Here is a 12,205-nt window from a genome sequence, read left to right as displayed (position 1 = left end):
GCACGACATATGAATACACTCGACACGTCATTATCCCGTATGCAATACATGTATGACATTCACACTCAACACATCGCTTCATATGCAACTAACACATGTAATAATGCATTATATCAATGATAAAATAGCAACATTATGGTCGACATAACTCATGCAATGAATTTAGAATAAACAATTTGTCCTCCTTAAAATTGTATTTATTGTGATCATAAAAATTCTTATGTTCAATGCATGTTTCGCAATTCCACTCAGTGTATCTCCTCATATGTAACCATAGTAAAAATTCATGTGTCATATCTATGGCTCTAGTTACTTCATGGTTACTAATCAAACAAATGTCATGTGCCTTATTATCAAGTAATAACTCATGCAATATGTTATTTATCAAACCACTACAATATGCTTCACCATCATATAATTCATTCAATGAATATAACATGAACAATTTAATCTCCTTAAAAATATATTCATCATGAACATAGAAATTGTTACATTCATTCATACTTTTTTCCCTAATATCACCAAACAAATAATAATCATGCCAATAGAACATGCTAAATTTACTATCTATATAATCCTTTAACACAACACACGGATTTAAGTCTAATGCATACAATTCATTGCCATGACAAAAACACATTAAATTGACGTTCTCTGAACACTCCAAATCAATAACATTCGAATTTAGTTCAAACAATATATAGCCATTTTCAATTCTATGACACTTTGGCAAAATTATCAAACCACAGTCGTGCTTACTAAATGTAACACTTTCAACCTGTTCTATAAAATTTTGAAAACAATACAACACAAAATTAAAGCAAGGAAGCAAATCATACCTCTCAATTGTTGCGTTGGCAACTAACCTTACCTCATTTCGATGGTACTTGTATTCTCGAGGCTCAGACCCTTGGGTTCTGCCTTTAGTAAGACTCACTTGTCTCCTTGTCATGACAACCCCAAGAACCTGCAAATAAGAAATAGCAATGCTCGGGATTGAACCGGCTATATCATCACAATGAGAATAAACCACTTTGTACAAAGGTACATGAAATGGCTTATGCAAGAATATACAATTCTCAACCTCACTCTTTTCATTCTTTTGGGCCTTCAAATTATATTTCTTTTCGTTTTCTTTTCCTTTGGCATCTTTTTCTCTCTCATTTTCTTTAATATCATATTTTTCATCTTTTTTTCTTTCCATGGCCATCTCACTCTTTTGTTCTCTCTTTCTTTCGGCCATTTTAATTTCTTTTCACTCACTTCAAGAATAAATTTTAATTGATCCTCAAGAACATTTGGATTCAATTGAACCAATAAAACATTTTGTTCCTCAAGAAATTTATCCACAACCATTTTTCTTTGCCCATTTTCCTTCTCCATAGTACACAAAGTAGGTATTTCTCCTCCACCTAATGATTCAGCTTCCAATGTACATCGTTCAACAACATTCATCTCACTAACTAGTGGAATAACATCATCTTCAACTCTATTAATCACCACCTCAAATTCATGTTCAAATTCACCAACAATCTCAACTTCAGATACAGGTTCAACAACAACCTCTACATCCACTTGAGATTCAATCTCAACCGCAACATCAACCTCCATTTGAGATTTAAGCTCAACTAGCGATTTTACTACAGTAACTTCCTCACGTCGACATTGACTGATATCATGCCCGACTTCTAGACACCAACAACATATAATATCACAAGTACTAGAATTTGAGTTTTTAAATGTACCTTGATATTCATATTTGCTAGCTTCACGTCTCGATTCCTTCTTTGGCGTAGCAATGATTTTCTCTCCCAAGCTCCTCCGCCAAGTGGATGTCAAAGACTCCTATCCACATCACGTTCACTTCTTCTGCCCACTCTTCTATTCTCCTCACATCTCCTATCATTACCATGATCCACGTGCAAAGCTCTATCCCCACAAAATCTACTAACTCGTCTATTCCCATCATCTTACCTATCATACTTTTCCTCTCCTTCACTCCGCCTATACCTCTCACGTAGAGGCTTAAACTCCTTCTCCAATATTCTATCCTCATATTCGCATCTACCCGCATTTTTAGATTTAAACCTACTCCCACTAGCGCTACCCTCAAGTCTATCAAACCTCTCACGTAAATGCTCCATTTGGGTCCTCATTATCCTACGAAAATGATCGAACAATGCCTCCATCTGGACCTTAGAAAGTCATTGGTTCGTGTCATCTCCTACTTCCTCCAATTTTCTTTCAAACATTGTACCTGCAAGAAATGTTAGTAGAAATAAAAATATTCCTCACCCAAATTCTCACGGTCACTCCAAAGAAAATTCGCTCCTCTCCTCTCTATCTATTTTTTTTTCACTTCAAATACTCACCGGTCACTCCAAAAAAATAACGCTCGCACTCAAGTGTTTTCACTCGAATATGATTGTTCTCTCAAATATGTGATCAATCTTTATAATTTTTTTTTTATCAAACTAACAAGATTCAACCTGTGAACACTTGCAACTGTCTCACTTGGATTGTACAAAAACAAGAACGATAGCATAACTCAGAACAAATTTTTCGAAGATTCCAGAATCACAAGGTAGCGAAGTATGATAGAAATAACGCAGATCTTAAAACAGAACAAAGGATAACTCAAAACTGAAACATAACGAATTTTTGTTTTTGTTTTTGATAGATATGACAATAGAAACGAAAGGATAACACAGATCTGAGAACAGAACGAAATTTTTGAAAGATCTTGAATAACAACGAACAGATAACACAGATCTAAAAACAGAAACAAAGGAATAACACAGATCTGATAACAGAACGAAATTTATGTTTTCCTTTTCTTATATAGAAAGATTTGACAATAGAAACGAAAGGATACCACATATCTGATAACAGAACAGATATTTTTTTTTTATTTTTAGACAGATCTGAAAATAACAACAACAACGAAAACTTACTTGAATTCAATGAGCCAAAGCTCTGATACCAAATGATACAAATCCAAGTACGATGAGAAGCAAACACGATTATCGAAATCGCACCCTCAACTCAATAATAAACAAGGATCGATTGTGTTGTCCCGATCTTTTGAAACAAGTAACGATTTGTGATATTCACCTCTAAGCCATTAACACTTAGCAACAAATATCAACGATGATAACAATCGAATTTCAAACGAACCTTCAAAGAACTTGTTTTGACAATCCGAGCGAAAAACAATCGACAAACGCCACAAAGATGAAAATCTTTGATAAGTTTGATTTGGTTTTCTTCTTGTGAAGAACAAAGCTAAAAGCTTTGAAATTTGGGAGAAACTCCTCAAAATATTTTTATCGATCTTCAATAATGATTTTCGTTCATAATCCTTACAATCATTAAATAGACAATAAAATACAAGAAAAACAACATAAAGTAGTGTAAAAAGTCATAAAGAACTTGTCTAGCAAATTTGACACAGCACTGCGCGCGGTGGCGCATGAATTGGCGCAGCCGCGCGCACGGTTCTGCACCCGGACAGCAGGGGCGCGCGCAATGGTGCGCGCGGGCGCGCCGCTTCTGGCGCTGGCGCGCGCGCTTCTGCAGTGCTTCTGGCGTGTGCACAGTTCTGCCCATCTGCGCTAGCGCGTGCTGCTGCTTTTGCACATCTGCGCTAGCACGTGCTGCTGCACTGCTTCTCTCGGGCCATTTTGCACTCATATGCTTAGTTGTTCGGGATTCCTTCATTATACTATTTGTTGAACTCCACAACTTGCTTGGATATGCTTGATTCATCATTATTGATCTTGAAGGTCCGAAACAACGACACTCTCTAAATGTCCTTCCAATCATTTGTACACGGTGCCTAGCCAGATTCATATCAGGAGGCTTTTTAAGGAAAGACAAGAGTCTACAAGAAAAGATGTTGAACGAGCATTAGGGGTGCTCCAAGCTCGATGGGCAATTGTTAGAGGCCCAGCTCGTTACTGGTACAGAAAAAAGTTAAAACATATTATGTTAGCATGCATTATTTTACATAACATGATAGTTGAAGATGAGGGGGTTCACGTGACAAATCGGTACAACGATGAAGGTGACGAACCCACACAACCAATCCAGGGCTCAAACCCAGAATTTTATGAATATCTCCGAACAAATTCTAAAATACGTGATACTCATGTGTATCACCAACTTCGTGCCGACTTAGTTGAACATATTTGGTCACAATACAACAACCCTTGAATTAGTATTTTACATTTTCTCTTACATTTAATTTATATGTTTTTTTTTTTCATTTTATGCAAATGTTATTTATTGTATATTTTGTCATGTTTAATTTTAAGTTTATAATAAAATTTAATTTTAAATAAATGACATTTAGAAAATAAGATAAAATTACGTACTAAATATTTAAAACATACTATTATTTATATAAAATAATAATATTTTAAATTTTGTAAATAATTTGAAATTGAATTTATCTACTTTTAAATAAAAATAAGATGAATGAGTGAAAAGCGAGACTTACAAATAAGTGTTAATGTTAAATGAATGTAGGAGAATAGATGTGTTAATATAATATGTATGTGAAATGTAGACTCTACGATTTTTGATGAGATGATGAGTATTATAACGATAATGAATGCGGATGTCCTAAATGAGATCATAAATAAATCAGTCTCCACAACATTTTTATTCCTAAGGTTTTGAGCCGTCCAAACGTAGAAAGAATTCAAGAAATATTGCATGAGACTTGTCACTGCTATCAACACTTGTATGCATGTGACATGATTATCAAGACGGTTAAGTTTTTGTTTATATATTAATATTATTAAATACGTTTAAATGTTGATCTCGTTGAATCATAAAATAATTATTATATTGTTTAATTTAACCTAACACATTTTTAATGGAATATCTAATTTCCGATGTGGGAAAAAAATGAAGCAAACCAAACAATGCTTAAAATCTTCGAATTGATATTTAAATGAGCTTTCTTTTACCAAAATAAAAAGATTCCGCGAGACGTAGAAGAGTGGGCCCACCCAAGGAAGAGAAGAAATAACTGTAGCGGAGGAGGGATTCGGATCCGTCGAGGCAGCGCCAGCGGAGTAGAAACACCACCGTAGCGATGGTAAGTTTTCATCGATCAAGATCTATCCTAATTATCCCCTTTTCTGATTGATGATTTGCTTCTGTATCTCACACGTATCTCGAATTGGATGTGCAAACCCTAGATTGCATGAATGTGATTTGTTTTTCGTGACCTATCAAATGAACATCCTCATTGTAGCTGCGTAATTTGATGGATCCCATTGGATTCCGATCAGATCGCTAATTGTTGCACATGTTATGCCTCTGATAGTGGTCTCTCTGAAAATAAATGGCTAATCGGGGGAGCTTATGGGAGTATGTACTTTAGATTTACGCAGTTTAAGAATTTCAATTGAGATGTTCTAATTGCAGTTAGTGAATCAGCATTTTGTAAAGACGGAGTACTTCAGGTAGAAAAACATGTCCTTTGCGTCCAAGAGAAATTACAGTTTTGATGATGGTAGAAATATAATGTATCTGTGGTGTTTGCCTCTAACAGTCAAAGTGTTTTTATGGTTAGTAATTAATATCACTTTGATAAAGGTTGAATTCACGTGATATCATCGAAGTAACACGGAGAAGAAATTGAATGTTATTAAAGATTTCCATTTTAATATTTCATACAGTCACATTCTACAGTGTGCTTCTTATCTTGGAATATCCAAATCAGAATTTGGTAGTAGTAGGATGTTTCCACAATCAATTATGGTGGTGAGATGTTTCCTTGAGGGACTGATATCCTTGAGGTAGTGCAAAGACCCTATACTTGGCTTGTACTTGTGTAGGGGGTGATTTTTGCATGACCTTTGTTTGAACAAAAGCTCTATGGTATCAAATTTGATTTGTTTCTCCTTGATACCGAATTATACATCAAACTGCATTTTTTAACAAGTAATGGGAGATCCGTTAATTTTGACTTTGATGGTAATATGCATTTCTGTGTCTATGTACACACACAGTTGAATAAGCTTTCAATTGTCATTTTATTTCAGATTCAATTTGTTCTTCTTATTAGCCGACAAGGGAAAGTGAGGTTGACAAAATGGTATTCACCTTATTCTCAAAAGGAAAGAACGAAGGTATAGTATTTTCCCTCTCCATTTCAACATTTTTATGAAGAAATTTATTTTATTGATCAACAGTGGTTTTTTCTCAATTATCTGTTTATTATGCTCTGACATATCAGTTGGGTGAAAACATAGATTATTATAAAGAGGCTTTTCTTTCTTGGTGGATTATCTCATTCCTTAAAATTATTATTATTTTTTAAAAAAATCACATTGCATTTTCAAATTTTGTCTTTCATGGTAAAGGTAATCCGGGAGCTTAGTGGCATGATCCTCACTAGAGGTCCCAAACTATGCAATTTTGTGGAGTGGAGAGGATACAAAGTTGTTTACAAAAGGTTAGTGGGCTTTATTTACTCAGCTTGCGACTGTGATTCCGTTTATTGCCAGGACAAAACATCCCGCCTTCTCCTCAGTGGTTTGTGTATATAATTTTTGGCATCATTTGCTAATTCTGCAGATATGCCAGCCTTTATTTCTGCATGTGCATTGACCAGGATGATAATGAATTGGAGGTCCTTGAAGTTATCCATCACTTTGTGGAGATTCTAGACCGCTACTTTGGAAGTGTAAGTATGATTGGATCATGTATTAATTTTTATCCTTATAAAATTTGATCTTACATTGAATCAAAATTTTTCTTGTTTCGTTAGGTGTGTGAACTGGATTTGATCTTTAATTTCCATAAGGTATGATTTTCTGTCCCATTTACTTTTAAGATCTTGATATATTTTTTTCATATTTATGCATTACTGGTTGAAGTTCTTAGAATGGAATTAATAACGTATGTTAAGAATATTCTGTAACTTTAACTGAGGCAAACTTGTTGGATGTTTTGAGATGGCCAAAATTGATTGGTGATTCCTTTAGGTGTTATGGCATGAACTTTCACCATCATGCTTTGCTGGGCTCCAGGCATAACTAAGATTTTTTCACATGTTAAGCATCGTTGCTACATTCTAGATGTGTCAAACAGGCCACGCTGATCTGTCCTGGAAACAAAAGAGCCTGCCTCTGCTCCATTCTGTCTGAATGGGCTTTTCTGAGCCAGGGTGGGGCCGTCTAATTGCAAACATTTGATTCTTCTGATTTGTAATTTTGGAAAATGTGGCGCCCCAAACCTCGCCACGTAATCATGCAACATGTGACGTCATATGCATATAAATTTTCTTTTCAACGACGTAATAATATAATGCATATACGACAAAATAGTGCAATCACCACACTATCTACATCACTGTAGCAGAAACAGTATAATAAATGCACATATAACTCAAATAAGAAAATGAGCTATACTGTCTCTGTACACTATCAACTACATGATTGTTTGACTAGACACACCTAGTCCTTCACCTCTATCATGTCTCACAGCGTAGTCCTGTAACCTGTCCAACAGAGAGAGCTCCCAAAGAGTGAGCATACATAACAATCATCATCGTAATACATAATAGTAAATATTAACAACATAAAATATAACTGAAATCATAACAGAAATACCACATTTGCCATTTCTGGACAATCAACCATTAACAACCTCAACAACCTCACACTGCAACAATATCATCGACGATACGTCGCACCCCAACTCCGGCGACGGCAATATCGTCGAATGAACATCAATGATACATCGCACCCCAACTCCGACGACAACAATATCGTTGAACGAACAACATCAACAATACGTCGCACTCCAACTCCGGGGACAACAATATCGTTGAACGAACATCAACGTGACGTCTCCCAACAACGACAGCCAACAACATCGACAATAATAAACAACAGATATAATATCAAATCACTCAATTCCAGTGATTTATCATCGTTCAACGCAATAGTATTCATTGATACTAAACAATAACAACATATGCTTGTACGTCAACACGTACCTGATAATCGAGTATATATAAAATCTGGTTATTTCTTTGATCCTGAGGCTTGTGATGTATCTAAATAATTCAACAACAATTATCAGACCATTGTCACCGTATCAACACAATCATAACAACCTCAATATATAAAATCAAATAGCCCAACAACATTTAATTCAACAAAATATAAAACTCGATTATAAATTCTTATCGTTCAACAATTTAATATTCTGGTTTATTTAATTCAAAATACTACCATCAAATACAGCCTAATTAATTAACTTCAAATAATAGGCTATTTTACAACATCGATCAAATTGCGAAAACTTTATATCAACATGTAGCTTATTCTTCGTAGACTTTGAATATGTAATCGGAATTAACAACAACAACTAACAAACAACTCTCCAGTTTCAATTCAACGATTAAAAATCCCTAATTATAACAAATTAGGAATAATTCAAAATTACACCACTATCATCTTCTCTTCTTCGTTAAAATTATACACTACTTAAAAATCTTCGATTTCTGTATGATTTAATAATTTATCAGATTTATTCCAGAAATCGACGAATTTCAAATATCACCAAAACTACAAAATTTATACCTCAAATCGAAGACCTCGTGTCAACGATCCCAGAACTGAAGTCAGTTCGTCGATTGGATAAACCGATAAGTCGCAAGATCGAAAAGAAAAACCGTCAGTTCATTGCCCTCTATTTTGATATTTTTATGTTATGCAACAAAGTTGTAGTTCATATTTTATGCATTAATTCATTTTATTTTGTATGATCTTACGATCCTCTATTTGATGAAGACCTACGAATAGATTGCTAATGTTGATCTGAACGTGGTTTAAGGTTAAGTAGTACCATTGTCCTACACTCTTGTCACCCCTTTTGGAACCGATTTGTGGATTTTGTTCCTGCAATTTAAATCTTTCTTCAAATGCAATGTCAGGCCTATTATATCTTGGATGAAGTTCTAATAGCAGGTGAACTTCAGGAGTCGAGCAAGAAAACTGTTGCACGCCTGATAGCTGCTCAGGTGTGCAATTCATAGTTTTGTCGTGCATTCCATTCAAAAGTACACTGCTCAACCATCAGTAATTTGTTTGTAGGATTCTCTGGTGGAGGCGGCCAAGGAGCAAGCAAGTTCTATAAGTAATATGATTGCCCAGGCGACGAAATGAGATGGTAGTGGTATAAATGTTTGTACATTTTTGTTTGGTTTGCACACAACCTATTTAACTTTCTTTTTATGGATACCTCGATCTGCTGTACGAGTGTTTGCTTTCCTTGTTCTCTGTTGTATTGGTATTGGGGACAGTATCATTCTTTGCTCTATCTTCAAATATGATCTTACCTCGAACTGAGTAATCAAAAAATTATTACGTGAACATTCCATATTATGATAAGTGACGTGTTATTTGACATTCCATTTTATACTTAAATTAAATGTATGAAATGTGAAGGTTCAGTGATACCTCGAGCGATATCTGGAGTTTAAGACAACACTTCATGTACGCCTCTCCAACTATTTTTCTTTAAATAAACCCTCATTTTCTCTTCATTTTACACATAATCTCTAATTTTTTCCACAAAATCTCTCTCACACAATGTTCAATATTTCTCATGCCGTACACGAGCTCTTTATCATCGGACGATGATAATATTCTCTCCGATCTCAGGATGGACGAATTTATCTTCCCTACAAGATGTCTACCAACCCAAAGATTACTAGTGCACGCCAACTATGTGTTTCAATCGTGGAAGTAAAGCCGCGTACGTGACTACAATCGGAAAGAAAAACCAATAACGTGTTGCCAAGAAAGATTATTTTTGTCGATAGTTTCGTTTATAACGAGAAAGATTTTCGACAGAGATTCCGAATGAGGAGGAGACCTTTGTTTTTGAGAGTTGTGGAAGCTTTACAAATCAATGTATCTTAGTGGGGTGTATTCAATTCAGAGTTTTGATGACTTTTAATGACTTTTTTAAATCATAGACTTTTATGGATTTGATAAATTTTTATTGACTTTTATAGAATCTCACAGATTTATAAACAGATTTATGTAGACTTTTTTACAAGATTTTTATAGACTTTTGTGGATTTTTTTTATAAAATTTTATAAATTTTGTACTTAACTATAACATGTGATTTTTTTATTGATTTCTTTGAACCAATAATTAATTGACATATATAACATATTCAGTTTGAAATTATTTTCAATATTTATATTAATAAATAAATTTACTTATTTAAAAGTTAAATCGTTTAATCCTTAAATATGTATATATGTGGGTTTATATGCATGTTTGTAAATTTTTTAAAATACATCAATTGATTAACATGTTACCTTCTTTTTAAATTGATAAAATACATGTGAAAATAATATTATTTATTATTGTGTGAATATAATTTTGTATAAAAATATTATAGCTTACATATTAATTGAAAATACTAAAATGAATTTAAAAAATCATGGTTGTTACCAGACTATTTAATTATTAAGAATTAAGCAACATTTTTTTGATCATCTTTTATTATTATTGAATATTACATTAATGTGTATAAATCATAAATTAAAAATCACAAAATCAATTCTATAATTCAAAATTTCCTGTTAACAATCAGCCAAAAAATGAAAATTTTGAAAAGGAAATATGAAAATATATATAGAGATACACTTCGAAAATTTGAGAGAATGATAGAAATAGATGAGAGGAGAGAAGATAGGAAGAGATGTGATGTGAAGCGACGGAGAAAAATAAATAGCTTGTGTATGAGTTAGAAGTTTTAAAAATCCATTCAAATCTTTGGGGTGAACCAAATACAATTTTTTACAATTTGTAGTTATACCTTAGGCTTTAATGTTTGTATGTCAATGAATTCCATGGAGTTATTAAAAGTCCATGAAAAATTTGAATACCTATAGACTTTTATAGAGTTTATAAAAGTCAATGTTGAATACCACTTGACTTTTTAAAACTCCATGAAAGTCTATTTTGAATACCACTAGACTTTTATAGAGTATGCAAAAGTCTTGATTGAATACCTCTAGATTTATAAAATCTACAAAAGTCATTAAAAGCCAATAAATTTCCCAAGTTGAATACACCTCCCTTACTTTGTCCGACAGATAAACGAAATCGGTAAGCTCGGGTTGTCATCACTTCAGAAGCTTATAGTTGCGGTCCGATTACTTGCATATGATGTTGCAGACGATGTAGTTTAGGAATAAGTGAGGATTCGTGCATCGACAACGTTGGAGTGTTTGAAAACATTTTGCAGGGGGTGTGAAATATTTTTTGAGCATCATTTGAGGCAACCAATACCTGATGATGTTGCTCGGCTAACTGCTGAAAATGCTTGAAGGTGATTTCTTGGGATGCTTGGAAGCACTGATTGCATGCACTGAGCTTGTAAGAAATGTCAGTCAGCTTGGGTAGGACAATATCAAAGTGAACACCTAAAAGAGAACCTTAATCATGTTACAGACGGTTATATCAAAGAAAGAACCTTCAATCATACTACAGACGGTTGCATCAAAAAATTATAGAGTTGGCATGGGTATTTTGGCATACCAAGATACAACAATGACATCAACGTACTTAAATATCTAATTTGTTCTTGAACCTTGGAAAGGATGAAGCCATCCAATGTGGTTTGAGGTGAATGGGAACGAGCACAATATGAGATATTATTTCGCCGATGTCATTGTCCATCTTGTGTCGTGTTTGTGAAAAGTATCCCTCAACCCCTCTCAAAAAACCATAGGATTTTTGCACGATATCAAGAGGGGATAAAATAGATATTGAACGAACATTTGATGTACACGAATCATGTTGGCATATAATGAGAGGTTGATCTTATATGTGAGATCCAATTTATTTAAATTTTATAATGAAAACCTGTATTATTCTTCATAACATGATTGTGGAAGACAAAAGGGAGGAAATGTTTGAAGATCGTGATTTCTCATCTCGAGATAATGAATATATATCCCTTGAATGTTATCCCTTAAAGAGATCCTACATACCTTAGAGTCCAATGTCTTTCTAGAGCGACGTGCCGGCATTGAGAGCTGAGAATTGCACCAGATGTTAAAAAATGGCCTACTCGATCATATTTTAAATTTACATGAGTTGAAATAATGAATTTTGTTCACTTTTTAATCACGTGTCATTTTTAATTATGGTT

The 12,205-nt window shown here is 34.0% G+C and overlaps 1 protein-coding gene across 1 annotated transcript; it reads left to right on the top strand.

Annotated features, from left to right (window-relative positions):
- Positions 1–4,950: 4,950 nt before the first annotated feature.
- LOC140814962 (AP-1 complex subunit sigma-2) lies at positions 4,951–9,339 on the top strand. Its single transcript, XM_073174058.1, has 7 exons — positions 4,951–5,107; positions 6,060–6,146; positions 6,381–6,472; positions 6,595–6,703; positions 6,788–6,823; positions 8,963–9,049; positions 9,123–9,339. The coding sequence occupies exons 1-7, from the start codon at positions 5,105–5,107 to the stop codon at positions 9,192–9,194; spliced, it is 486 nt and encodes a 161-aa protein (XP_073030159.1). The 5' UTR covers positions 4,951–5,104; the 3' UTR covers positions 9,195–9,339.
- The last annotated feature ends 2,866 nt before the right edge of the window (positions 9,340–12,205 follow it).

Source organism: Primulina eburnea, chromosome 15, assembly GCF_022965805.1.
Source record: "Primulina eburnea isolate SZY01 chromosome 15, ASM2296580v1, whole genome shotgun sequence".
Lineage (NCBI taxonomy): Eukaryota > Viridiplantae > Streptophyta > Magnoliopsida > Lamiales > Gesneriaceae > Primulina > Primulina eburnea.
The sequence above is the reverse complement of the archived record's forward strand: the minus strand, read 5'-3'. Positions and strand labels throughout refer to the sequence as shown.